Source organism: Canis lupus, chromosome 22 (genome assembly GCF_048164855.1).
Source record: "Canis lupus baileyi chromosome 22, mCanLup2.hap1, whole genome shotgun sequence".
NCBI lineage: Eukaryota > Metazoa > Chordata > Mammalia > Carnivora > Canidae > Canis > Canis lupus.
In genome coordinates, this window is record NC_132859.1 from 27,174,234 (window position 1) to 27,201,739 (window position 27,506).

Sequence of the window (27,506 nt, forward strand, 5' to 3'; positions counted from 1 at the left end):
TGAATCACTATATTGTACACCTGTAACTAACACTATATGTTAACTATATTGGAACCTAAATATATAAATTTTAAAATAAAAAAAAAAGAACTACCCTTATGACCCAGCAATTTAACTTTTATTTTTTTTTATTTTTTATTTTTTTTTAACTTTCAGATATTTATCTAAAGGAAACAGAAACACTAACTCAAAAAGATATATACACTCTCATGTTCATTGCAGCATTATTTATAATAAATACATTGAATCAACCTAAGTGTCTACTGATGGATAAAGGTAAAGAAAATGTGCTACACACACAGACACACAGGAAAATTATTCAACCATAAAAAGGAAAGAAATCTTGCCATTTGCAACAACACAGATGGACACTGAGGGCATTACAGTAAGTGAAATAAGTCAGAAAAAGACAAATACCATATGATCTCCACATATGTTGAATTTAAGAAGAGTTCAGAGATACAAGGGAACAGATTGGTAGTTGTCAGAACCAAGGTATGAGGGTGAGTGAAATGGGTTAAAGACAAAAGACACAAATTTCTAGTTATAAAATAAAGTCATAGAATGTAATGTCTAGCATGGTGACTATTATTAATATTTTATGTATGAAAGTTGCTAAGGGGGACACCGGGGTGGCTCAGTTGCTTAATCATCGAACTCTTGATTTTAGCTCAGGTCATGATCTCAGGGTTGTGAGACTGAGCCCCAGGTTGGGCTTCCGTGCTTAGCAGAGAGTTTGTTTGAGATTCATTCTGTCCCTCTCCCTCTGCCTCTCCCTCCCTAAAATACATGAATCTTTAAAAAGAAAAGTTGCTAACAGAGTATAGAAAAAAAGTTGAATCACTATGCTGTACATCTGAAACATGATGTTATATGTCATTATATTTCAATTTAAAAAAAAAAGAGTATAATGGCATTTTTTTCACAGAAATAGAAAAAGCAATCCAAAAATTTTTATGGAACTATGAAAGACCTCAAATGGCCAAAACAATCTTAAGAAAGAAAACCAAAGCTGAAAGTATGTTGGTCTCATCTGTATTAATCAAAACAATGTGGAATTCACATAAAAAACAGATATACAGATGAACAGGTCAGAATGTAGAGCCCAGAAATAAACTCCTGCATTTATAGTCAATTAATTTTTTAAAAAAGGACCCAAGAATATACAATGGGGAAAGGACAATTTCTTCAGTAAATGGTGTTAGAAAAACTGGACAGCCACTGTAAAAAAATGAAACTGGAGCTTTAACTTACACCATTAAAAAAAAAAAAATCAACTCCAAATGGATTAAAACTTGAATGTAAGACCTGAAACCATAAAACTTCTGAAGAAAACACAGGGGATAAGCTCATGACACTGGAATTAGAAATGATTTTTTTGGATTTAAAACCAAAAGCAAAGGCAAGAAAAGCAAAAATTAACAAGTGCTGGGTTTTCAACAAGCTAAAAAGTTCTGCACAGGAAAAGAAATCATCAATAAGATGAAAAGGCAATGTATGGAACCAAAAATAATAATCACAAATCATATATCTGATATTAGGTTAATATCCATAATATATAAAGAACTCATACAACTCAATAGCAAAAAAAACAACGTTTTAAAAATTGACTTTGTTGGGAATTTTTCCAAAGATGACATATAGATGGCTAATAGGTACATTAAAAGGTATCCAACATTACTAATCATAAGGGAAATGCAAATCAAAACCACAATGTGATATCACCTCACATCTGTCAGAATGGCTAGTATCAAAAAGACCAAAGGTAAATTTTGTCAAGAATGTGGAAAAAAGGGAACCCTGGTGCACTGTTAATGGAAATGTAAACTTGCACAACCACTATGGAAAAGAGTAAAAAAGTTTCTTAAAAAATTAAAAATAGAACTACCATGTGATCCAGCAATCCTCCTTCTGGGTATATATATCCAAAGGAAATAAAAACAGGGTATCAATATCATTGCGGCACTATTCACAATGGATATGGCAGCAACGTCTAAGTGCCTGACAATGGATGAATGGATAAGGAAAAAGTGGTGTGTACACACGTACACATACACACGATGGAATATTCAATACTCAGCCATAATAAAAGAAATCTTGCTGTTTGCAACAACATGAATCAACACTGAGGGCACTATACTAAGTGAAATAAGCTAGAAAGGGAAAGACAGATAGTATCACTTATATATAGGATCCAGAAAGGAAAGGGAAGAGGGAAAGGAAAAGAAAGGAGGAGAAAGAAAGAGAGGAAGGAAGGAAGGAGCCTAGGCAAGCAGGCAGATTTTAAGAGCAGTAGAAAAGTGAGGGATAAGGGCTAGCGGGGGGATTAGGGAGAGGTTGGTAAAAGTGTACAAACTTTAAGTTATACAATGAATAAGGTCTAAGGTCTGAGAATGTACCATGGTGACAGACGTACTCTAGTCTAATAGCATACTTAGTATTTTACTTAAAATGGATTGAATAGTATTTCAGTTTTAATAATTTTTATTTTATTTAAGATTTTATTTATTGATAAAAGACACAGAGAAAGAGGCAGAGACAGAGGCAGAGGGAGAAGCAGGCACCTTGCAGGGAACCCGATGTGAGACTCAATCCCCTGAGCAGAAGACAGATGCTCAACTGCTGAGCCACCCAGGCAACCCTTTAATAATTTTTAATAGAAAATTTTCTACTTCATCTTAGTTTTCAAATGTTTTGTCATAAAAAATGTTCACAATATTTTCTTACTTCTTTATAAAAGATTTATTTTAGAGACAAAGAGACTGCATGCACATAAGTGTGTAGTGGGGAGGGGCAGAGGAAGAGAGGGAGAGAATCTCCAGCAAACTCCCACTGAGCATGGTGCCTGAAGGGGCTCAATCCCACAACTCTGAGATCATGACCTGAGCTGAAATCAAGTGTTAGATGCTTAACTGACTGAGTCACCCGGGCAATCCTCTTACTGACAAAAATTTTTAACTAACTTATAATTCAGGATGAATTTTAAAAAGATATTTTCCAGGTTTAAAGAATCTCTCTAGAAATCTCTCTTTAGAAATAATCTAAAGTTACATTGTACTTGTTTAAAGATCTTATTTAAAGATAAGCTCTTAGGTTAACTGGGTGATGGACATTAAGGAGGACACATGATATAATGAGTACTGGGTGTTATATAAGACAGATGAATCAAGGACCTCTACCTCTGAAACTATGAATACATAATATGTTAATTGAATTTAAATTAAAAAATAGCCTACAGCTAAAAAAAATTAAAATACGATCTTAAACATAAGATCTTAACATAATTCATGTCATATGTGATTTTTATCTGGTAATTCCAGAAATATAGCAAAACTATTATTTTTGCTTAGTTGTTTTCCACTAGGTACCACACTGCTTAGATATTTCAGTTGATTCTTTTGTACTTTCTGGCATGCAATCCTTTTTGACTGATTTTTGTAAACATAAAATACATTTTTATCATAATTGTTTATGTAACAAGCTGATGGTATTAACAGCCCTGATTATTCCCCTTTCTAAATACATGCCTCTTGTGGTATAGCTTTCCAAATCCTTCCATCAAGAGGTAGTGGCATCATGAGCTTTCTAACCCATAAACATGAAATTTTCTTCATTTATTTTATCTTCCTTAGGGTAATGTTTTATAGTTTACAGTATAATTCCTAGGTTTCTTTTGTCAAATGTATTCCTAAGCACTTAATTCTTTTTAATGCTGCTGTGAATAGAGATTTTGGCTTAAAATTATTATTGGATTGTTCACTGATAGTATACGTAAATACAATTTTGCTACCACTTTACCCTGGCTAGCTTTGTTATTTGCTTCAGCCAACAAAATATGGTAGCTGTGACAAAGTGCCAGTACCAAGCCTACTTAATGTGAAACCCTGAGCTTCTGTTTGTCTTCCTGGAATGCTGACACCATCATGTAAACAAGCAATGGCTAGCTTGCCGAAGGCTGAAACATGTGGCTGAGTCACTCCATCACTCCACTCAACAGTCAGCTAACTGCCAGACACACAAGTGAGGCCATTTTAGACCAGCTATCCTCTAGACATATAATCAAGCCCAGCCCAAAGCAAGAGAATTATCCAGCTTACTCACACTTTCTCATTGGCAGTGGAAAAAAAAATGCTTATTGTTTTATGAAACTAAGTTAAGGGATAGCTTGTTATAAAGCAAAAACTAACCAAGAGCCTACTTATGAATAACATGAAATATTATTGCTTGGCTTATACCAAACATGTAATTAGCCAACACAGCTCATGTTAATTACTGAGCTCAGATATACACTATTTGAAAACATTTTCAATCTGTAAGCATAAAATATATCAAAGTATAGTTCAAGGAACTTTCTAGAAAATAATTCTTAAATTGCAAGTTTTTGCAATTTCTTAAATTTTTTGCAATTTTCTTAAATTTTTCTTAAATACGTTTTTACTGAGAATTATTTTGTAAATGAAACAAAAAACCTATTTGAACTTTAAAAAACAGAAAGGGAAAGCTAATCTTTACAGAATATATCTCAAATTATGCCTAAACCTTTTTGAAGGTATATGAATTAAAAAAATAAAAAAATCTAAAAAATATTTATTTCAGAAAAATGAGCAATCATTTCCTAAGAATGACAATGTTGACTAAATATCCTGCAACCATTAAAAAAGTATTACATTAAGAGGCGCCTTGGTGGCTCAGTCAGATAAGTGTCCAACTCTCAGTTTTGACCTCAGGATCTGATCTCAGGGTCTTGATGCTCAGGACAGGGTCTGCTTGGGATTCTTGCCTTTCCCCTCTGCCCTTCTCCTTGCTCTCTCTCTAAAAAAAAATAAATAAAATCTTTAAAAAAAAGTATGACATGAAAATATATCCATATAGCTTTTTCTTTTTTCAAATGATTCATCTTTGTCACTTAAGACAAAGGAAATGATCCTTAAATAAACACCTTGTATTTGGAAGAGGTTTACTCTAGAAACAATTATCAAAACTTAAACATGAGTAATGCATTGTGATGTTTAATCACATAAATTAAATGTTTAAATGTTGGTGTAATAGATACCTTTAAGTCATATTTTTTTAAAAAACTTCTTAAAGTCATTTTTGTTTAAAAAATAATTTAAAGTGATTAATAATAAGGCATTTTAGCTAAAAAGGTAAACACAAAGACATTTATTAGCAAAGAAATAGGGAAAAATTTAAACAACCCTGCAACACTTTTGTGTATGCAATTCATCAAGAAATGTTGTAAAAGAACAAAACAAATGTTGGCTCATTCTGGAGCTTCTTTGTCATCACTAATGTATTCAGGTTTTCACAGCTGAACTGCTATACTTTGAAAAGATTTTCATGAAAGGAAACTCATATTCAGTGTTTAAACAAAGCTGTCAGGTTACCAAGATTAAAATTAGTTTGAGTGTCCAGAAAATCTTTTCTTAAAAAAAAAAAATCATGGTGGTCTTTATTTGCAAACAAAATAAAAGAAGCTTTTGTTTAATCGTGTGTATTTGTTTTGGGGAAAAAACAGAGTACAAGAACAATTTTAAAGTAAGAGTATTCTGTTTCATTACTAGTTCTATTTCTCAAATTGATACAAACGATCTCCTTCTGTTTCTGTCTATCTGCTTGCCTTGTCAGTACAACTAATTGTCAGGGTTGGGGAGATCTCTTGTATCTAAACAGAAGATGTGCAGTTTGTAACCTGCTTAATTCGCCTTATGTCCTGCATGCCCTCAGTATGGTGTTCATTAAAGTCTCAGCTGTTTTGTTCCTAGCAGTGGCAGCCCAAACACAGGCTTATTTTTCTTTGTTAAAAGGCCAGATTGTGCATAAATATACCCTTAATCTGTGTGTCTGGGTGTGTGTGTGTGTGTGTGTGTGTGTGTGTGTGTTTTAATGGCAAGAAATTACTAAGCATGTAAATGTTTCTTGGTTTTCCCATCACTCAAGCCAGGTACCTGATGGAACTCATTTAGTCCCTTGCCTAAATGTTTAAGAACACCAACTCAACTCTTTGGAAAAAGGTTTAATATAACAGCCATCTTTAAAAACAAATAAACTCCATTAGGAATGGCAAGTTGGTATACATAACTTCTATAAACGGCAATTAAAAACTCTGCTTAAGTGTTCCCTCCCCTGCAAAAAGTTCCCAGTAAGGTGTAGGTTACCAATTCTAATTATTTCCATGCATTTGATTATACAGAAGGTTCAAATGAAACTTATTTATATTTGCCTTGGCAATAATATGGCTCAAAATCAGTTACTTTGACTTGAACCAGTCAAAATTTTGTATTTAACTGGCCCATCCACTACCAGAATTTCTATTCAATTCTGGTCTGTTTATACGTAGACTATTATCCTGAGTTTTGAAATGCAATATGCAAATGGGTCTAGTATGTATACAACTAATTTCAAAATTCATGTATGAATTTTATAGTTAACAGTGTTCACATGTTCAAATTAATCACATTCTGAAATCATTAAAAGTAGAAGGTATAAAAATGTGTCAAATATTTAATTACTGTATTTCTATGTGAAGTTTGATTAACAAAAGATTTATTTTTAACTTGTTACTAAGTTACTTGTGATGTTAATTTTAACGTGCAATTAATTAAATGTACATAAAGAGCTATTAAAGTATTATGCTTAACAGCTGCAAAAAATAATTTAACCTCCAAAATGACTAAAAATTAAATACTGTCTATAGGTCATTCTGGCCCATACAATACACTTTTTAAAATAAAATTACATTAATTATTAAATATAGCTACCCAGATATGATGACTTTAAGAAAACAATCATAATTGTATCTTCAAAAGCTTTTCTCAAGGACAACTGATTGAAGAAAATGGCCTTATCAGGCAAGAATATTGGAGATAACTGAGAAAGTATCAAAGATCCCTCCCACCAAGCAGTCTCCTTTCATTACTAAGGTTAATTTGTGATTCATTCATACTTATGTACTTGTAAAGGTGTTTTCAGATAGAAAAAGAGCAAGATTTTTACCCTAGTGCTAATCTTTTGTCATTAATCCACCAAGATTTAAGGAAAATAGAGATTCTATACTAGGACACTGAGAATGTACCATCATAACTGGAGAGTAGCTGAACATGAGAAAATTATAGGATGGAAAGCAAGTTCAGTAATAAAAAGCTTGCCAAAGTTAAGACCACTGCCTTGAGAGGAAGTAATGCTATAGCGATATCTGTTTTATCCTTAAGGACATGAACAGAAGGGCTTTTCAACACAATATGGTACATAATACTCTCTCTCAGTATGAACCTGTCACACTCCTGATGTCATAATTTGGAGAAACTTAATCATAAGGCCTGATCAAAGGATAACAAAAATTACTTTATGATGCTGTGAGAGTGGAACTAAAACTTCAAGAACAAATTAATCAGAAACTCAATAGCTGAGAGAAAGTCTCCCTTTCCTGGTTGGGTAATCATCTTTCTTACTCCAAGTATCCTGGGAGGACCTTTACAACCAGGATAACAGGGAGCACACAGGTATATAGCCAACCACAGTCTAAATCAACCTTCCCAGGAGTGATTTCACAGGGCCCAAGATAGGGTCTCTGCACTTACCCAAAGGAAAAAGGATGAGGAACCAACATTAATCCAACCTGAATCTTTTTAAAATAAAAAAGAATAACATTCAATTCTTTAAATGTGCAAAGAGTCTGGACAACACTCAGTTACTTAACAGAAATACATTAAATAAAAAAAAAAACTGGAAATTTTATTAGAGTATGTAACTTTAACACTGAGAAACTTTAAAGTACGATGCTACTATCCCTGCCACCTTCTAATAATAATGGAAGAAAAATAAAGCAAGTTGATATCTAGGATTTATTAAGTGGTTCTGGTGCTGAAATAAGAAACAGGGTTGTTGTTTTTTTTTTAAGGTATTGTGAGGTTTGTGGTTCTTCTGTACATATCTGAAAATATTACTGGTAGTTTTTCTGCTTTCTATATTCAATTACTTTTAAAGATAAGATTTTTTTAATTATCATAAAAGCCTCTTCAGAGTGTATCAGTAAAAGTGACTCTGGAAAATGGCAGAGTAGGGAACTCCAGGGTCCCATTCCTTCACAGAAACAACTAAGCTGGCAAAAAATTCCAAGAATCAACTTTAAAAAAAAAAAAAAAAAATCAACTTTTGCAGAACTCTGAAATTTAGTCAAAAACTTAGCAACAGAGGAAAGATTAATGATGACTGAAGCTGCTACTTTGTAGTAACCTGGTGCAGGTTGCTAATGCCAGAGTGAGCTATACAGACTCTGTTCTGAAAGAAAAGTGGTTGAATGTTTCACCTGTCTGGCAAATCTCTAAAAAAGGAACAGTGTAAGTACCAGCCTTTGTTTTTTCCAATGTGGAGTTTTCTCAGGGCTAGGGCAAATTCCCTGGCGGCATTTGCTAAAAGCAGCGAAAGTTAAAAGTACTGGCCACGGCAGACTAAGGCAAGAAATAAGCTAGGACAAGCAACAGAGAAATCATATAGCCTAGGCAGGAAAGGGTTGGGAAAGGAGGTATGTGGGGGAATATGGACTTTCAGAAATTCTCACATATCTGAGGGAATCAAGAGGGCCATATGCATATTCAGAAAAAGTGTGAAGAGACTCAAAATGTTACCTCTGGCTGAACTTCATTCTCCATACAAGGAAGAAGTAAAGGATAAGCAAAGTTGTAAAAAGCCTGGCTAAGTAATGAAGGAGTGCCTTAATAAGACTAATATACCATCTTATTTCAGCTCCAGGTACTTAAGGAAAATTTGTCAAAATACTAGCTGAGCACTAAGCTAATACAACACAGACTTCATTATTATACACACAAAGAACACAGGCTTTAGAGAAATAGTTTATAAAAGTCATTAAAACAACAACGTGCAAGTACCAGAAACAATAAACCCCAAGGAGAAAGTTACCACACTGATACTCAAAATAATCAAGTTTTCGACAGAAAATTAAGAAGCATGCAAAGAAACAATAAAGTATGGCCCATTCAGGGATCCCTGGGTGGCGCAGCGGTTTAGCGCCTGCCTTTGGCCCAGGGCGCAATCTTGGAGACCCGGGATTGAATCCCACATCGGGCTCCCGGTGTATGGAGCCTGCTTCTCCCTCTGCCTGTGTCTCTGCGCCTCTCTCTCTCTCTCTCTCTCTCTGTGACTATCATAAATAAATAAAAAATTTAAAAAAAAGTATGGCCCATTCATTCATAAGAAAAAAAATTATCAGAAAATGTTCCTGAGGAAGCCCAGACATTGAATGTCATAAATGTCATTGAATGTCATAAATACATTCAAACACCAAAGGAAACCACAAAAAACTAAAGGATGCCAGAAAATATTAATGAAAAGATCAACAGTATAAACAGAAACAAAATAGTAATTCTGGAGCTGAAAAGTACATTAAATAAAATTAAAATTCACTGGCGGGGTTTAACGGCAGATTTCAGCAGGTAGAAAAAGAATCAGGAAACTTGAATATAAGTCTGATGATTATTTATTTAGTCTCAGAGGAAAAAGAAAAAAGAACAAGAAGAATGAGGCAGAGATAAATAAAATAGAGAGTAGAAAAACAAAGAGAATCAGTGAACCCAAAAGTTGGTTCTTTGAAAAGATAACAAAACTTGACAAATTTTTAGCTAGCTGACATAGAAAAATACTAAAAAATATCAGAAATGAAAGTGGAGACTACAGACCTTACAGAAATAAGAAAGATTATAAAAAATACTACAAACAACTATACACCTAACGTTTGATAACCTAAATGAAATGAACAGGTTCCTAACACACAAACTGACTTAAGAAAATTTGAACAGACTTGTAAGAAGAACACAATTGGATCAGTAATCAAAAAACTCCCCTCAAAAGACCAGGACCAGATGCCTTCACTGATATTTCTACCAAATATTAATAATAATGAACACTAATCCTTCTCAAACTCTTTCAAAAACTAGGAGACAGCATTACCTACAAGGCCAGCATTACCCTGATACCAAGTGAGAAAAAGATATTTTAAGAAAACTATAGACTAGTATCTCTTATGAATATAAATATAAAAATCCACAACAAGGGGTGCCTGGGTGGCTCAATTGGTTAAGCATTTGACTCTTGATTTCAGCTCAGGTCATGATCTCAGGATTGTGAGATGGAGCCCTGCATTGGGCTCACATGCTAGGTGTGGAGCCTGCTTAAGATCTCTCCCTCACTCTCTCCCCCATAAAAATCCTAAACAAAATACTAGCTAATAATATCCAACAGCATTTTAAGAGTATTATACATCATAACCAAACGGAATTTATCCCAGGAATGCAAAACTGGTTCAGTTTAGAAATATCAATCAATGTAATACACAACATTAATAAAATGAAGGAAAAATGATACGATCATCTCAATTGATGTAGAAAAAGCATCTGACAAAATCCAACATCCTTTCCAGATAAAAACACTCAACAACTAGGAATGGAAGGGAAGTTCAACATAAAAAAAGGCTTTTATGAAAAATTCACAGCTAACATTAATCAATGATAAAAGACTGAAAGCATCTCCCCAAAATCACAAACAAGGCACTATTTCTATTCAGCATCATACTAAAAATTCTAGCCAGAGTAATTAGGCAAGGAAAAAAAAAGGCATTCAAATTGAAAAAGAAGTAAAATGATTACTATTAAATGGTGACATGATCTTATATAGAGAAAATACTAAAGAATAAACACACAGTTTATAAATGAATTCAGTAAAGTTGCAGGATTCAATATCAGTGTACAAAAATTAGTATATTTCTTTAAATAGCATACCTGCAATCCAGTTAAATTCAGTGAGTATATTAAGGGTCTTAATACAAATGTTTTTTTGACAAGCAGCCTCTAAATACATGTAAAACACTCAAGGTTCAATAATCCCAAAGCTCTAAAACCCAGTTATTAAGATATTCTATTTAAGGAAAACTTTGAAAAAAGGCTTATTTTCTTACTTATTGTAATAACAGAGCAATAGTTACTCTAAAATAGATATCAACAAACTACAGCCCAAGGGGCCAAACTGGTAGACCTCCTGTTTTGGTAAATAACGTTTTATTGAAACACATCCACGGACATTTGTTTACAAATTGTCTATGACTGCTTTCAGGTTAAAATGCCAGGACCTACAAAATTAAAATATTTACTGCCTGACCCTTAAAAGAAAACTTAAAAAATAAAATAAAATAAAAATAAAAAAAAAAAAAGAAAACTTGCTAACCTCAGTTCTAAAAAGTAATCTAGTATAAAATTTACCTTACATTGGCACATGACAATGAAAGTAAGATTTCCCTTTTACCCTGTTAATTATAAGTAACCAATCTTTCAAAATCCAAGAAAACTCCTAAAAGTACGGCTGAGAGTAATGTTCCAATGATTATGAGACTAGACTATTTCCAATCTAGAATCAAGAATTGGGTCATACCAAAAAAAAAAAAAAATAGTTTTGCTCACAACTAAAGAGAAAATGCTCTTAAAAACTTAAACAGGGGCACCTGGGTGGCTCAGTTGGTTAAGCATCTAATTCTAGGCTTCAGCTCAGGTCATGATCTCATGGGTTGTGAGAACAAACCCCTAAATCCAGCTCCAAGCTCCAAACTGAGCTTCAAGCTCAGCAGGAGTCCACTTGAAGATTCTCTCCTTCTGCCCCTCACACCATTGACATGCTTGCTCTGCTTGCTCTAAAATAAATAAAAACATACTGTTAAAGGATTAGACTGATAGGTAACACTGATGATAAAAGGCTATCTACCCAAAGGATTACATTATAAAAGGATTCAGCCTATTTTAGGAGAGAGACAGAACTATTACAAACTAAGGTTTGAATTAACTGGGAGTTGTTATAAGCAGAGAATGTACACACTTTTTTTTTTTTTAATAATTTGTCATTTCAAGAATCCCTAGTCTTGAGTATTTGTATATTTCAAATAAACTAAGCATGTGTTCTATATTCAACTGGCATAATGAATGAAGATAAAGGTACGGTACCACTTGAAGAAGTAAAAAGCAGGGCAGCCTGGGTGGCTCAGTGGTTTAGCGGCCTTCAGCCCAGGGCGTGACCCTGGAGTCCCAGGATCGAGTCCCGCATCAGGCTCCCTGCATGGAGCCTGTCTCTCTGTCTCTCTCTCTCTCTCTGTCATGAATAAATAAAAAATCTTAAAAAAAAAGTAAAAAGCAATGAAAGAGGACCGATAGATTTTTTAAACATTTTTTAGAGCTTTTCAAGGCTTAAAAAATATGAACAGAAAGTATAGTTTTCATATAGCCCTCACCCTCACATACTAGTTTCCTCTAGTATTCACATTTTGCACTAGTGCAGTACATTTGTTGCACTGATGCCATCAATAGTGATACATTATTATTAACTAAGGTCCATAATTTACTTTAGGGTTTATTCTTCCTTTGTACACTCTATGGGTTTTAACTTGTATATATAAAGACTTGTACCCACCATTACAATATCACACAAGATAGTGTCCATTTCCTAAACATCCTATGTGCTCCACCTATATAACCTTCCATCCCTTCCCACCTCACCCTGCCCCTAATGACCACCACTGGTCTTTTTACTGTCTCCAGAGTTCTGCCTTTTACAGAATATAATATTAGAATTATATATGCAGACTTTTCAGATTGGCTTCTTTCACTTAGCAATATGCATCTATGGTTCCTCCTGGTCCTTCTATGGCTTAATATGTCATTTATATCACTGAATAATTCTACCATACATGTACCAAAGTCTATCCATTTGACTACTGACAGGCATCTTGGAAGCTTTCAAGTTTTAGCAATTATGAATACAAGTGCTATGAACACTGTCCAGGTTTACATGCAGACATAAGTTTTCAGTTCATTTGTGCAAATACAAAGGCGTGCAATTGCAAGATCATACGGTAACTATGTGTTTAGCTTCATTAAAAAGGGGGGGGGAGGGAGATCCCCGGGTGGCTCAGCAGTTTAGTGCCTGCCTCAGCCCAAGGCATGATCCTGGAGTCCCAGGATTGAGTCCCCCATCAGGCTCCCTGCATGGAGCCTGCTTCTCCCTTGGCCTGTGTCTTTGTCTCTCTCCCTCTCACTCTCTGTGTCTCTCGTGAATAAATAATAAAATCTTAAAAAAAAAAAAAAAAGCCAAACTGTCTTCGAAAGTGGCTGTACCATTTTGCATTCCCACTGCAGTGAAAGAAGAGTTCTGTTGCTCTACATCTTCACTAGAATTTAGTGATGTCAATGCATTGGATCTTAGTCATTCTAATAAGTGTGTGCATACCCATCTCATTTGAATTTACAATATCCTCGTGACCTCTGATATTTAGCATCTTTTCCTATGCTTGTTTGCCATCTGTATATCTTCCTTGTGGGGCTTTTGATCAGATATTTTGTCCACTTTTTAATTGGGTTGTTTGTTTTCTTATTGTTGAGTTATAAAAGTTCTTGTATATTATAGATACCAGTCTTTTATCAACTATGTTTTTTTTAAGATTTTATTTATTTATTCATGAGAGACAGAGAGAGAGGCAGTGACATAGGAGGAGGGAGAAGTAAGCTCCTTGTAGAAAGCCCTATGTGGGGCTTGATCCTGGGATCTGGGATTATGCCCTGAGCCAAAGGCAGATGCTCAACCACTGAGCCACCCAGGAGTCCCTATCAGCTATGTCTTGCAAAAATTTTTCTCCCAGTCTGTGTCTTGTCTCTTTAACAGTGTCTTTCAAAGAAAAAAGTTTTAATTTTAACAAAGTTTTACTTCATTTAATCTAAGAAAACTCAGGTCGCTAGGAAAAAAAGCAACTAACTTCTTACACTTGGCCTTCTTTGGTAAAACAAATCAATGTTTCTTTTTAAAATCTATTGTATTTTAAAGATCAAGCATTTAAATAATCAATTGCGGGCAGCCCCGGTGGCACAGCGGTTTGGCGCTGCCTGCAGCCCGGGGTATGATCCTGGAGACCCGGGATCGATCCCACATCGGGCTCCCTGCATGGAGCCTGCTTCTCCCTCTGCCTCTCTCTCTCTCTCTGTGTCTATGAATAAATAAATTTTAAAAAATCTTTAAAAAAATAATAAATAAATAAATAAATAATCAATTCCAGTTACTCTTCTAATATTCTATAGCATAGGGCAAGGAATCAATAGACAAATCATTTTAAAATTCAAGATAGAATTTAGAGATTAGTTATATAAAAAGAATTAAATCCAGACCAAATGAGAACTGCTTAGTATAGTATATGTAGCAACTAATTAGTAGTTTACCCATGCTAAACTCAAAATGCTATTTAAAGAATTACCTAAAATAATTTTCCACTATTGTTAAACTGATTGTTCTACTAGTACACTATACTATTCTGACTCATCTAAGAACCTGGTAGATTGAATTCGAGCCTGGGACACACAATGAAAACCAATGGGAGACTGTTGTATAAACATTCACAAGTACTAAAAAGAACTTAATATACTCTACTCCTACGAAATCCCTTTCTAGAAATGAGAACTATAGTTAATTTTTCAACATCTGTGGATTCTCTAAGATTCTTGCATTTTATGTTTAAATATTTATTACCTAATTACTCTTTGCCTGCTTCCTTCTTTACTTGCAATTTTACAAATTTTTATCATTAACCAAAGGGGGAAAAAGGAAAGAAAATGAAAGCAACAGAAACTTAAATCAATCAAACTAGGCAAAAAGACTATCAAACTAATTTTAAAAATTAGAGTATTGAATTATCTGGATTGCATTTATATCCCTTCCACATAAAATCACCACTTGATTACATGATAGTAAATCTTGCTCTCATGTTTACAGAGAACAGCATATCTTATTAATTATGACTTGGTTGACAATTCATCTGCTTCCCCTTACTCTGCATATATAGAAAGAGAAATAGAACTATTTCTTCATCTCTGGATCTTCTGATCTCGATAGAGTAGGATGAGTAGAAGAGCTTTTTTTAATCAGCTCTTAAAGTAAAGTCTTAAGGTAAGAAATATTTGTACTAAAATGTTTTTAAAGCAGATTTGAGAACTGAAACTTTTTTGCTTCCTACTTTAAGTATTCTACATCATTCTGCTTCTCTCCATTTTACTCATTAATTAGAAATTACCTATTTTATGATTTTCAAAAATTTTATGATAAGCAAAAACCAGATACAACTGAACACTTAAAATGCTCCTGGATTTGTGTTCTCATCCCTAACTATCATTAAAAGTTTCCAATACTATTTACACAATAATAAATAGGACATATATTGTAAGTGCCCAAAAAAAGATTTTTTATTTACATTCTTGTAAGCTTTGCTTTCTGGCTTTGTACTTTGTCTTCCATCACTTTATATCTAGCAGCTCTTCCACAAAATTATCAGTCCATTAAAAGTTTCTTTCTGTTATAAGGAACTAAGAATACATTATTACATTTTTCTATGTGAAGTATGCTATTAAATAATAGCTTGTACACTAATTAAAGCAAATGTAATTGTGAGAACACATTGACATTGTTAAAGTAAATTACTCAATTTGTTAATAGTTTCATTTCAAGTGACCTTAATTGTATTAATTGTGATACTAGCAAATTAAATTGAAGAGCATTAAATACATTGTTCTAATATGTCCTAGAGGAGCAAATTTTCCATTACATCAGCAAAGAGAAAATAATGATTATATGCCCCACCCCCAAAGTCACACACACACACACACACAATGGGTCAAACAAAAAAGGTCACACTAGACTGCATTTACTATTTTAATACCCAGAGCATGGCCTAAAATATAGAAGTAACCGAGCTTTAGATAAATAGTTAATTTTAAGGCATTCTTTTATCATAGATTAAGCAGAAATTACATCATTATAAACAGTTAAAATGTTGAGAATGAGGAAACAAAGATTGGTACAAAGAACTGCAATATGAGGGATCCCTGGGTGGCGCAGTGGTTTAGCGCCTGCCTTTGGCCCAGGGCGCGATCCTGGAGACCCAGGATCGAATCCCACGTCGGGCTCCCGGTGCATGGAGCCTGCTTCTCCCTCTGCCTATGTCTCTGCCTCTCTCTCTCTTTCTCTCTCTCTGTGACTATCATAAAATAAATAAAAATAAATAAATTAATTAATTAAAAAAAAAAGAACTGCAATATGAAAATATATTTTAAAAATAATACAATTCTGTGTAAATCAGGCATTACTTACTAAATGCCTAGGACCAAGTCATAAGGATATATATTTTTAAAAAAATAGTTATGGCCCTCATTTCCTAAAAGAAACTTAACTGTTCAACACAGACAATACAGACTGTTAAATAACCCCTGGTCTTTAGAACAAAATTTATACTCTTCAAACTTAATTTACAAAATCCTTATAATCTGGCCTCTGCCTATTAGACCCTACCTGTACCATTCCTATACCACCCGTGGTGCTCCAGCCACAATGATATTTTCCAGTTCCTCCAATATAACAGGACTATTCATATCCTGGGATAGGCTCTTCCTTTGTATGAACACTTCCCTTTTTCGTGATTGCTGTTGCTAATTTCTCTCTCTCACCAATTTTGCATGCCTGGCTCCTTCTCATCTGTCATTCACATCTAGCAGAATATTATCTTCTTACAGTGATTTGTCAAAATCTAACATGAGCATCCAGTCATTCCTCACAAGATTGTCCTATTTTCATGCTTTGCCTAGTATTTATCACTTTCTCATATATTTTTTCCTTATTTCTGTACTTTATTTTTTACTGTCCCTCTCATGCTAAATGTGAATTCCCTTGAGAGAAAGCCCTTGGTCTATTTAATAGTCTATCCCCTGCTCCTAGATGACCAATAACTATTTTTATAGGAGTAAATGAACATCAGTCCTGTGGCCTGCAGCCCTTACTCTGTGTGATAAATTATATGTGCCTCTATAATTCTCTATAATCATCGTGCCAACATGTCTGATGAAAATCTACAAGTTCACAGGCTCCTGGTTGGCTATCAGTAGGAAGAACACGCAACCCTTGATCTCAGGGTTGGGAATTTGAGCCCCATGCTGGGTATCACTAAAAAAGAGCTTAAAACAAGAAGAAGAAAAAAAGAAAAAAGAAAATCTATGTTTAATAATAACAGATCTATTCACAAGTCTAATTAAAGATTTGAATTGATAGCAGCACTCTAATGACTAAGGGACAGGCAGGGCTGTCCATGTAGGGGACCATGGAATCAGACTCAAAAAAAATCCCTAAAATGTGGAGATGAAAGGAAACCGAAAATAAATAAACCAGACCATCCTGTCCCAGGTGCTGGGGGGACGGAAGGTCTTATAACAGCTACTTGTGACCAACAAAGAATCACAAGACCCTAAAAACGAACTAAGCCATTGAAGTTGTTACCACTAGTCCTTACTCAATGGTGATATCAAATGAGATGTTAAAAGAATTTAGGTTCCCTGGTTGGCTTCCAATAAAAGACCAATCCTACAAGCCCCTAGTGGCAACCAAGTCAGGACCCCTTTCACTCCTGAGAACTTTCTCTGTATCCTTACTTAAAAATTTTCTATTGCTTTACTCACTCTCCTTTTTCTGGGAGATTCATTCTTTGACTCCATGAGAAAAGAACCAAGCTCTCCTATATCACTAAGACTAGCCAAAACAGTTATATTCTATTAAAATTGTCACTAAATGGTAATGCTAGAAAGTCAACTGTATTTAAGTCTTTCCACATTTGGAAGAAAAAGAAGGAGAAAAGGGAAAGTAGGAGAATTATTATTTAAGTACACATATTCCCATAATATAAATGATTATGTGGATCACACACTACCTTATATGTGACTTGAGTAAATAATAGTTAATTCTCACTGTTTATCTGTTGATAAATCAAGGCTAGTAGGTGATTTTTCTAACTAAAACTAATTATATTTGTACATTCTATAAAGATAATCCCTATAATGTATAGGAATACAATAATTACTAAATGGTAGAAAATCATTTCCAAACACTCCAGTAAATTATATTTTTAATGTTGGAGATGTAATAAAAGAAAATGACCATTTAAAGTAAATAACTTGAGATATTACAATTTTTGTGATTTACTAGCTACTTAATTTCTTCTATTTAAAACACTCAGATTTTCCTAAAATGTGAAAAATAAAACAGCTTGAAGCTAACATAATGTTTCTTGTCTTGTGCTTTCCTATATTCCTCATCTGGGATTCCTTCTCAGGAAATTCAAGGAGCAATATATGGTCAAACTCCAGAGTAAAGGAGAAGTATTGCATGAAAATTATTTCATATTTCAGACACTTATTTAATTAATAAGCAAGCAAGCTCTCCTTACAGCAAAAGTAGAATGATGGAAAACTATTTTTAATATTTGTAAAATACAAATTAATAATAAAAAATACTTGATCAGATTAAAAATGTATCAATAGGGTAAAGTACATTTTCAAAAATTTTGGTAAAGAGATCTTTTAAGAACAGAATATCAAAGAACCACAGAAAAACCTATATTTACAAAAATGAAGGAAAATCATAATAAAATTAGCACAACAAAACATATCTTTTTACTACAAATTACATGTATAACTTCTAAACTGTTAAAATATGAAGTAGGTATCAACACCCACCCATGTAATACAGATTAAAACTGTGCAGTAAATTCTCTGTCCCCACTGTTTGAGAAGATCACTGGATCTTTAGTAATTGTTAAAATCGCATGTTTTAAGTGAACCACACACTATGTGCTTTACTTAAGTCTATAAGAAATTTTATAAATATCCATCTGTAATGGTATTAAAAAATTTTTTAAGCCCCCTATTACATGAAAAGAGAATTTTTACCAAAAGTAAGAGCTCTATTGAAAAATATTCTGGCTATTTTATTACACAGCTGATTGCAAAGTAGGAAGATGATTTAAGATTTCAACTTGGGAAAAACAGGTCTTTGGGAATTTCCCCTAGAACAGGAGAAATACAGAATAGGGATTGAAGAGGTCCTGGTTATTCTCTCAGAGTAAGGTTTAAATTTTTTCTTATAATCTCATCTTCCCTGATACTCAGTTCTTCCCTCTGACTGGGTAAAATCAAGTAAGAATGCCCATAATCTTTTAAAAACAGTAGCTTAGGTAGATACAGTTTTTAAAATTGGTTAACACTGTGAAAAGAGTTAAAAGCAGTATGAGGGACCTGGAAAATTATGCTTATAAGGGACTAATTACTCATTTCACTACTAAGCCATAGGGGGAGGGGACATCTGTTTTAATATACAAATGAATAAAAAGGAGCTGTAACTGCATGAGACCCCAGGTGATAACTCTGAAATGCTTTTCTAAGCCCTATGAACTAAGACTAGGGTATGTCATTATTGAAACAGTCCAAACTCTGGCTCTACTGTCTTTTCTGGCCCCGCTAACAAATTAGCAAAAGCAACTAATAAAATTCTTTGATAAGCTATCCCACTGTAGGTCATTTCACATAAGTAAGGGGCTTTTTTGGTTTTGTTTTTCTAAGATTTTAAGATAATATTGTCACTCTAAATCACCTATCATCTGCTCTAGTTTCCTAGACCCAGTCAACCAAAATCACCAGCACACAATCTCCCATTTGTGGTGATCCAAGAGCAATATAAGGGCTGACTAAGCAGAGCAGGAAAAATATCTTAATGTATGGATATTCCTTTGCAGGCAACTCTGCCCAACGGAGTAGTGGTAACAACTTTTGCAGGGCTATAGCTTCTGTCTGCCACTGGAGCCAGAAGTGAGGTCTCCTTTCCTATGACCTTGGGAAATGAATAACATTCAGGTATAGCCACAAGGTAATCAATGATTCTTCACACAATCTCTTCTAAAAGAGCCTATCTCTTCGGGCAAATAAAAGAATTGCCACGTCAACAGAAAATTTGAAATAAAACTAAAACCCAGATGCAATTAATAAGGAATGGACAATTCTATGGAAAAACAAAGAGATCAGAATTAAGTCCAGAAGACATGTCTTTTATTTCAAGGATCTACACTTTACCATCAGAGGTTCAAACCAAAATCTATCTAAACTAATGTAGATCCAAATTATTACACAGAATTAATGAAAGTATTGAGCTAGTCTATTGGCTACCATTTAACAATATTCCATCAATTAATGTATATACCAAACAATCATATACTGTTCCCATATTTCCTTTAGGACTCCCATCACCACAGTACTCTATACTTCATCTGCCCTGACTCCTCCATCCCTTCCAAAACTTTTTACTCTGCCCTCTTAGAACCTCTTCCCATGGTAGCAAATTTCCTTATATTCTCAGACCATCAATGAATTCCTCCACCATCAACCTCCTTTCTTAAGAGTACCTCTTATACACCCATAACAAAACCTGTTTACTTTTGTGACCAAATCCCAGGTGCTGAATTCTGCTACATATAATCAAGCAAATGTACAAGCTTGCATATCTATATTTTATGATGTCTTATCTCAACTTGGTCCCCACAGTTATATATTCTTTAGCAAATCATCCAAACATTTGTCACTCTCCACAAATCTTCAAATGCTTCATCTTACCACTCACTTTCAGCAAATTACCTGATCAGAGAGAGATTAAAACATCAGTGATATTTCACTGAACTCCGTTACTGAACTAATAAACCAACTGTATCTAAAGATCTTCCTTTCTTCTTCTGTTATTATTACAATGAAAATAATGGCTCTCTATCTACAAATCTCTCCATCTTTGCTCTAGACTGCAAATTTCCAAATTCTTAGACATTTCTTGCAGTGATTTTAAAATTTTCAAATACTACTGTAATTTTCCCTCTATTCCTCATACCAGTTTAGTATAGAGCACATCATTAGTTTATTTGAAATACACAGAGTATGCAAGACTATGGCTTCCTGAGATTACAAAAAACACTGTGCTTGTAATGTTACAATGACTCTATCCTGTGCAGACTTCTGTTTGCTTAAACCTTTAGCTAACTGTGGTCACTTTTGCTTATTTTCCCCTGGCTTGTTTGACTCCACACTCCTAGTTTTCCTTCTACTTCTCTAGACACTCTGTCACTCTCCTATACAGTGTCCTCCTCTGCTACAAGGTCTTTAAACTGGCTTTTTCCCTAAGACTGCTTCTAGGTCCTCTTCTCATGCTAGGTGCTATTACTGAGTGAACACAATCATTCACATTGTTTTTGCTATCATTCTTAAGCTGAAAAATCTTTATTTCTAGCACCAACCTGCACACTAAGTTTTAGACCCATATATCAAATTCTTCAGGATATCTTCATTTGAATGTCATAAGGCATTTCTAACTCACATCTGAAATTGAACTTACCATCTTCTCTGCCATCCTCTGTCCCACCTGCACCACAAAAAGTTCCTTCTTACAGATCTCCCTATCTCAATACAAACACTATCACAGACCTAACTGGTCAACTCAGAAAACTGAAAATCACTTTAAACTTCTCATCCTTATAACTTCCTTATATCCAAATATCAAGTGTCGTCAATTCTACCTACTAAATATCTCTCAAATGTGTCTATTTCTCTCCATAATTCATTCATCTATTAGCTATTAATTCAGTGGTATCTGTGGGGCAATAGGTATACCAACATTTCCTACCCTTATAAAGCTTATACCTTAAAGAAACCAATAAATATAAGATTACATTTAAAGATGAGTGCTGTGAAGGAATCAAGCAAGAATACTGTCAGAGAACAATGGCATATGGGGAGGTCTGTTTAGAACTGGCTTAACACATCTGACCATGGCTAGACAAGCAAGACAGCCATGAATTCATGATCAAGAGTCTGATTTTATTATTAGTGCAAAGGAAAACCACTGAAAAATTTTAAGCCAGGAAAGGAAGACTTATTTTCCCTCCTTAGGATGATTCCCACTAATTATAATTAGAGCAAGGGCAGGGTTTAAAGTGAATAAGATGACTTAGCATACGATACTTTTGTCAGCTCTCTTCCCAAAACCATATTTTACTCAATTTTTTTTGTTTTTAAATATTTTATTTATTTATTCATGAAAGACAGAGAGAGAGAGAGAGAGAGAGAGAGAGAGGCAGAGACATAGGCAGAGGGAGAAGCAGGCTCCATGCAGGGAGCTCAATGTGGGACTCGATCCCGGATCTCCAGGATCACACCCTGAGCCGAAGGCAGACGCTCAACTGCTGAGCCACCCAAGCGTCCCATTTTTACTCAAATCTGAATCCACTCTATTATATGGAAACAGTATTAAAGATTACAATACGACAGCATCATTTTATTATATCAACTTCAGTGAACTATTTTACTTAATTCCAATTTATTCAGCAATAAAGTCAGGCACTCCCTTCTAGTTCTAAAACTCTAGGTCACTAAAACATAAAGAAAGGAAGACTGGGGACAAAAACAAAATTACAAGAGTCAAAAATGGAGTAGGCAGGATATTCTGAATGTCTTAGTTTTTTTTTTTTAAGTAGGTTACTAAATATTTTATCCTGGATTATAGAAAGAAAACTTTGAAACAGATATTATATAAAAAGCATTACATTAAGTAATTATCTGAATACTATAAAAGCTGTAAGTAAGAAGGCATATAAAATTGAAGCTAAAAACTCTGGCAATATGTAACAAAGTGCTATTCTCAAAAGAGACTTAATACAGGAAAATGTTCTTTCACTACAAATGAATAATCATGAATAGTTGAACAAACATTTTGGGGCTTTTTATCATTTCAACTGAGTTACAGGTAACTTGCCAATTACTAATTAATACCTTTAGACCAAAGATCTTGGAATTTAAAATAATAAGCTACATATATGACCACATAGGGCACAGAGAAATATGTCATAATTTCCATGCTATTCTCCATTTGAAAAAGAAATTCAAGCAGTTAAAAGTTTGCTTCACATGGAAAATTTTGCATGTATATATCCAAACAGTTCTTTATGTTCTCACTGACCTTCATCTACCATCCATGAAAATAAACCAATAACAAACAGTTTTCTCTTTATTATTCCCAGGATGTGGCTATTTTTGCTAATCCTGACCAGAATATTCAGAATCACTTAACTCAATAATGTACTGTCTCTTTATAAATGCTAAAATTCAGTTTTGAGAAATTAAAGATTTATTTTTATGAAATCTATAATGGGAACTAAAAACAAAACCAAAAAGATGTAACTTCTACATAGGGAAACTACTGATTAAGTCCAGTGATTGACTACTTAACAATGAGTCATAAAATTCCCTGGTAGGAAAAAAGTAAAAAAGGCTTTAAATAAGTGGAGAACCCTATGAAATACATATATTAAAATAAACAAACACACCAGAAAGGTAATGATTCTTCAACTAAATATGACAACCCTATTAAAATGCAACACATGTTTTTCTGCTAAAAGGAAATCTAAGAAGATGAAATAGATGCTACATATAAAATATTTACATATACAATGCACAAAACTCACTACGGTTAGTAACCTTCATGGCTTTCAAGAACTAGATATTTACATATCATTCTTTCTGCATGTGCGTGTGCGTATGTGTGTTTTGTATATATTTTTAACAGTTGACAGCTGTTTTAGAGCATACAGAGATGCCAAGCTGAATGAGGGTCTTGATTACTTCAAGATTAGCTATCTAAAGTTTCTATTCATTTTAAGTGTTGTTAGTTGGAAGAGTCATTAGTCACTTCCTTGTCTCATAGAACATCAGCATACATTTACATTGTTAATGAACATTTGGGGTAAATGAATTAATGGCACTTTTAAACATCAATTCAGTCCTAATAACTTTGTATGTCATAGAAATGTTAGGCTAGGATATAAACGAAAAGCCTTTTCAGTAAAGGTAACTACTCATTCCTGCAAACAATAAAGGATAAAATTAATTTAAAATGTTTTTTAACCAGTTAAAGTAAAAAAAATAGAACCTCGGTATTTAATGAACTAGACCAGAGAAAAATATGCACTTAAAAAAGAGAAAGAAAAGGAACTATCCTAAAATAAGCACATCAATCAGAAAATTTTGGTGAAATTATTTTTTTTGGTGAAATTATTTTATATGCTTATAACAAAAATATATTTACTTTTAAAATATCCACATAGATGAGTTTGTAAGATACTTTGACTTATTTAATAATTAGTGCTTCTTATAAATTATTACATTTAGGAAAAAAAATCACCAGGAGATGTAGTATTATTACCACTGAAATTAAGATGCTGACACTAAAATGAGACACTAACAATTTTTTCATATTATCAAAACTTTGAACAATCTTTCTGAGACCTTTTCAATAAACATACATATAAAAATAAAATGTAAAAATAAAAAGTAAAATCACAAAATAAGTTGTAAGGCAAATTACACTATTTTCACTGAAAACAACAATGGCATTTGTATGACTCAGAAGATAGTAAAAATGCATAAAAACCATTAACACACTCCATAAAGTCAAATCTTGTGCACAAAAGAAGTAACCGCTTTAAGGAATCAATCATTCTTTTTTAAATTCCCAAAACACAAGTTAATAGCAAACTTTTGAACCAATATTGAAAAGAAAATTATCTGAAATAAAATATATGTGAATCATTCTAATTATGATTTTTAAAAATAGATCTTGTAATCCTGAGGTATCTATTTCATGAGTAAAAATATTTCAAATAGTTACCTGAGTCAATGAATCAATCAAAAATAAAGATAAGGCTTTAAGAATTTGCAAACTGACCACTTCCTTTTCTGAGATGCTATAGTGTTACTAATATGAATAAACAAAACAGGGTTCTGAAATACACATATTTGATAAATTTTTACAAGGTACCCTGAATATAGTTTATCTCTTACAGTCTCTTTTACTCCTTCAACAATTTAAATGCACAGATCTTCAAAAGTACAACACAAACTTCAATTAGTTTAAAAAGGGAGAGACAGAGATGAAGGAGAGAATAAGGCAAGTCTTTTATCTCAGAATAGTGTCAACTTATTTTTAAAGGCAAAAATTCCTTACAAAATCAAGACCAAAAGCTTCTAGTTCTTTAAAATATGTTTGACAAAGACCATTTTGATTTCAACATTCTTATGCTGAAGTAACTGTTTATCATTTGTTTTTTTAAGAATGACAGTGCATTAAACATTTGGCTAATGCTTCTGTCTATAATTGAAAGTTGATGTTTTGTGGTATTCATTAGTGTCAGAGTGCTCTCTACCTATCCAGTGGAGTATGCTTCAAGATGCCCTGCTCAGCTTCATGTAAAGAATTACACACATAAGGCAGGCAAAGCTAACTAGAGGCTCTCTCCTTGGTTTTCCAGTAGCCACATAATGCATCCGCATACAAAACTCACCTCCAGTCTTGTTTGAGTAACTCGACAAGGGGTCAATGCCCACTTCTTGTTCTTCTGGCTGCAGAGGATGTCTAGTTTCAGATAAGGAATGATACATTGTGAAAACCAGACAATGTCATCAAAAGTGACTACCTGGGAAATTAAGAGAGAGAGAGAGAAATGGTATTTTTTCTTATTGCTATGACTGGAAATAAATACACGATTGAAATGATTAAATGAGCATTACAGACATTAACAAGTTTTCCACAGGCTTCAGGGACTGTTAAAACACATTGGCAGGCATATGCAAGGAAGTGAAAAGTGGCACAAAATTTCCATTTCAACAATTTCTCCCCAAATTTGTACTTCACTGGTAACCATTACCTCAATGTTCAATCACATTTACTTTCAATAAACTTCTGCACAAAATGTTGAATTTTAAGTTAAATTATTGTCTCATTTATAACATCTTTTTGTTTCATTACCAATACATTTACAATAGAACTTTCAAAATATGGAAAATATAGCATATCCAAATCATTCATAATTGTATGAACTAAAAACAGAAGCCCTCTTAACATTTCATTTCAAAAAATATATTTTTAATGTGATCTAACATACTAAATATACTGATTATATAAATTATTGTGGGTATTTTCCATCCCATTAAAAAAGACCATATTATCACTTCAAATAAACCCCTAGTATTCCATTAAATAGTTATAATGATGCATATAACCAATTCCTTATTAGTAAACAGAATGCTTTCAGTTGTTTAACACTATAAACAGTTTCATGGTGAGTATCTTTTAGTAATATTTCTATGCAACATCTATGATTATTTCCTTAAGATAAATTTGGGAGGTCACTGCTGGGCCAAAACATGTATTAAAAAAAATAAGACTCCATAGCAAGTTTTGGCAAATTGTACTCTAGAAAAGGTTTTTATGTAAGACAATTCATTCCCGTGGACCCTCATTAACAATGGGAATGGGTAATTCATTTTATCGAATGTGAGAGGCACATTTTATATTGCATTTGCTTGACAACTAGTGAGATCACCAAAGGTTCATATGTTTTCTCTGATATTTATTATCTTTTGTGGATGGAGTTTATTATTATGATTGTCTTCATAATTTGTAAGTATGCTTTAAATATTAGGAATATTAAACCTTTGTCATATGATAGATATTTTTCTGAGTGTGTCAGTCTTCAAATAACATGGTGTTCTTGTGACATTAAGTAATTTTTTCATTTCTGTGTACACAATAATATCTATATCTCCTTTATGATTTCCACCTCAGGTATTATTACACTTACAAAGGCAAGATTATATAAATAACTACCTATTTTGTTTAGTCATTTTGAAGGTTTTCCTCCTGTATTCTGATTTCTAGAAATGATTTCAACTTAAACAAAGATGTTTTTAATTAATTATTGAAGTTTTTTTTTAAAGATTTATTTATGATAGACAGAGAGAGAGAGGGAGAGAGAGAGAGAGAGGGAGACACAGGAGGAGGGAGAAGCAGGCTCCATGCCAGGAGCCCGACGTGGGACTCGATCCCAGGACTCCTGGGCCAAAGGCAGGCGCTAAACCACTGAGCCACCCAGGGATCCCCTATTATTGAACTTTTTAAGCCACACTAACCACTTAAAAATTTTTTAATGTCTGTAAGATACAGATAACTGTACTAAATCAGAATCTTTCAAAAAAATAAATGGGCTCACTAATTTTCATCCAAAATAATGTAATACATGAAATTTTAAATTTCAAGAGAGAGGAGAGACATGATATAGGAAGAGTAAATGAGGAATGATAAGTTGGAAAAGCAAGCCCAACCAAAATGAGTATATAATTTTCCAGGATATGGACTCCAGTTATGAAGAAAAGGTTCCACAGAAGCCCATGAATACACAAATCTTTGACCACATTCTTCCCAACACAAAATTCTCCTCTATCCTTTATTTCTCCCCCAAAACATCTCACTCTGTAGAACAGTCTTGTACATTTTCTGAGTTTACCAGAACCCTCCAACTCTCACATACTTGCATAGTCAGATAGTAAAAAATCCTTTCCACCTTAGATTGTGGCTAAAGCAAAAGCAAAGGGGTAGGCAAAACCAACTTTAGAGAAAGCAGAAAACTTTCATTGCCAACATAAGATTTTCTAAAGCCATAATCAAGTCCTAAATCCAAAAATCTAGACAGCCGTCAGTTATTTGCTTCTTATGTGTGCAAATCAATC

The 27,506-nt window shown here is 33.7% G+C and overlaps 1 protein-coding gene across 21 annotated transcripts in view; it reads right to left on the reverse strand.

Annotated features, from left to right (window-relative positions):
- Window positions 1–27,506, reverse strand: part of TBC1D5 (TBC1 domain family member 5) — a 546,849-nt gene that overhangs the window by 323,609 nt on the left and 195,734 nt on the right. For 19 of the 21 annotated variants that reach the window (XM_072792900.1, XM_072792895.1, XM_072792888.1 and 16 more), the window contains one exon: window positions 25,283–25,414. The exons of 1 other annotated variant lie outside the window; for it this stretch is intronic. In XM_072792900.1, coding sequence (XP_072649001.1) covers window positions 25,283–25,379 — 97 coding nt within the window. In that variant the 5' untranslated portion in view covers window positions 25,380–25,414. Of the gene's footprint in view, window positions 1–25,282; window positions 25,415–27,506 lie in introns of those variants that run through there. One more of the 21 variants, XM_072792891.1, reaches the window with a different exon arrangement.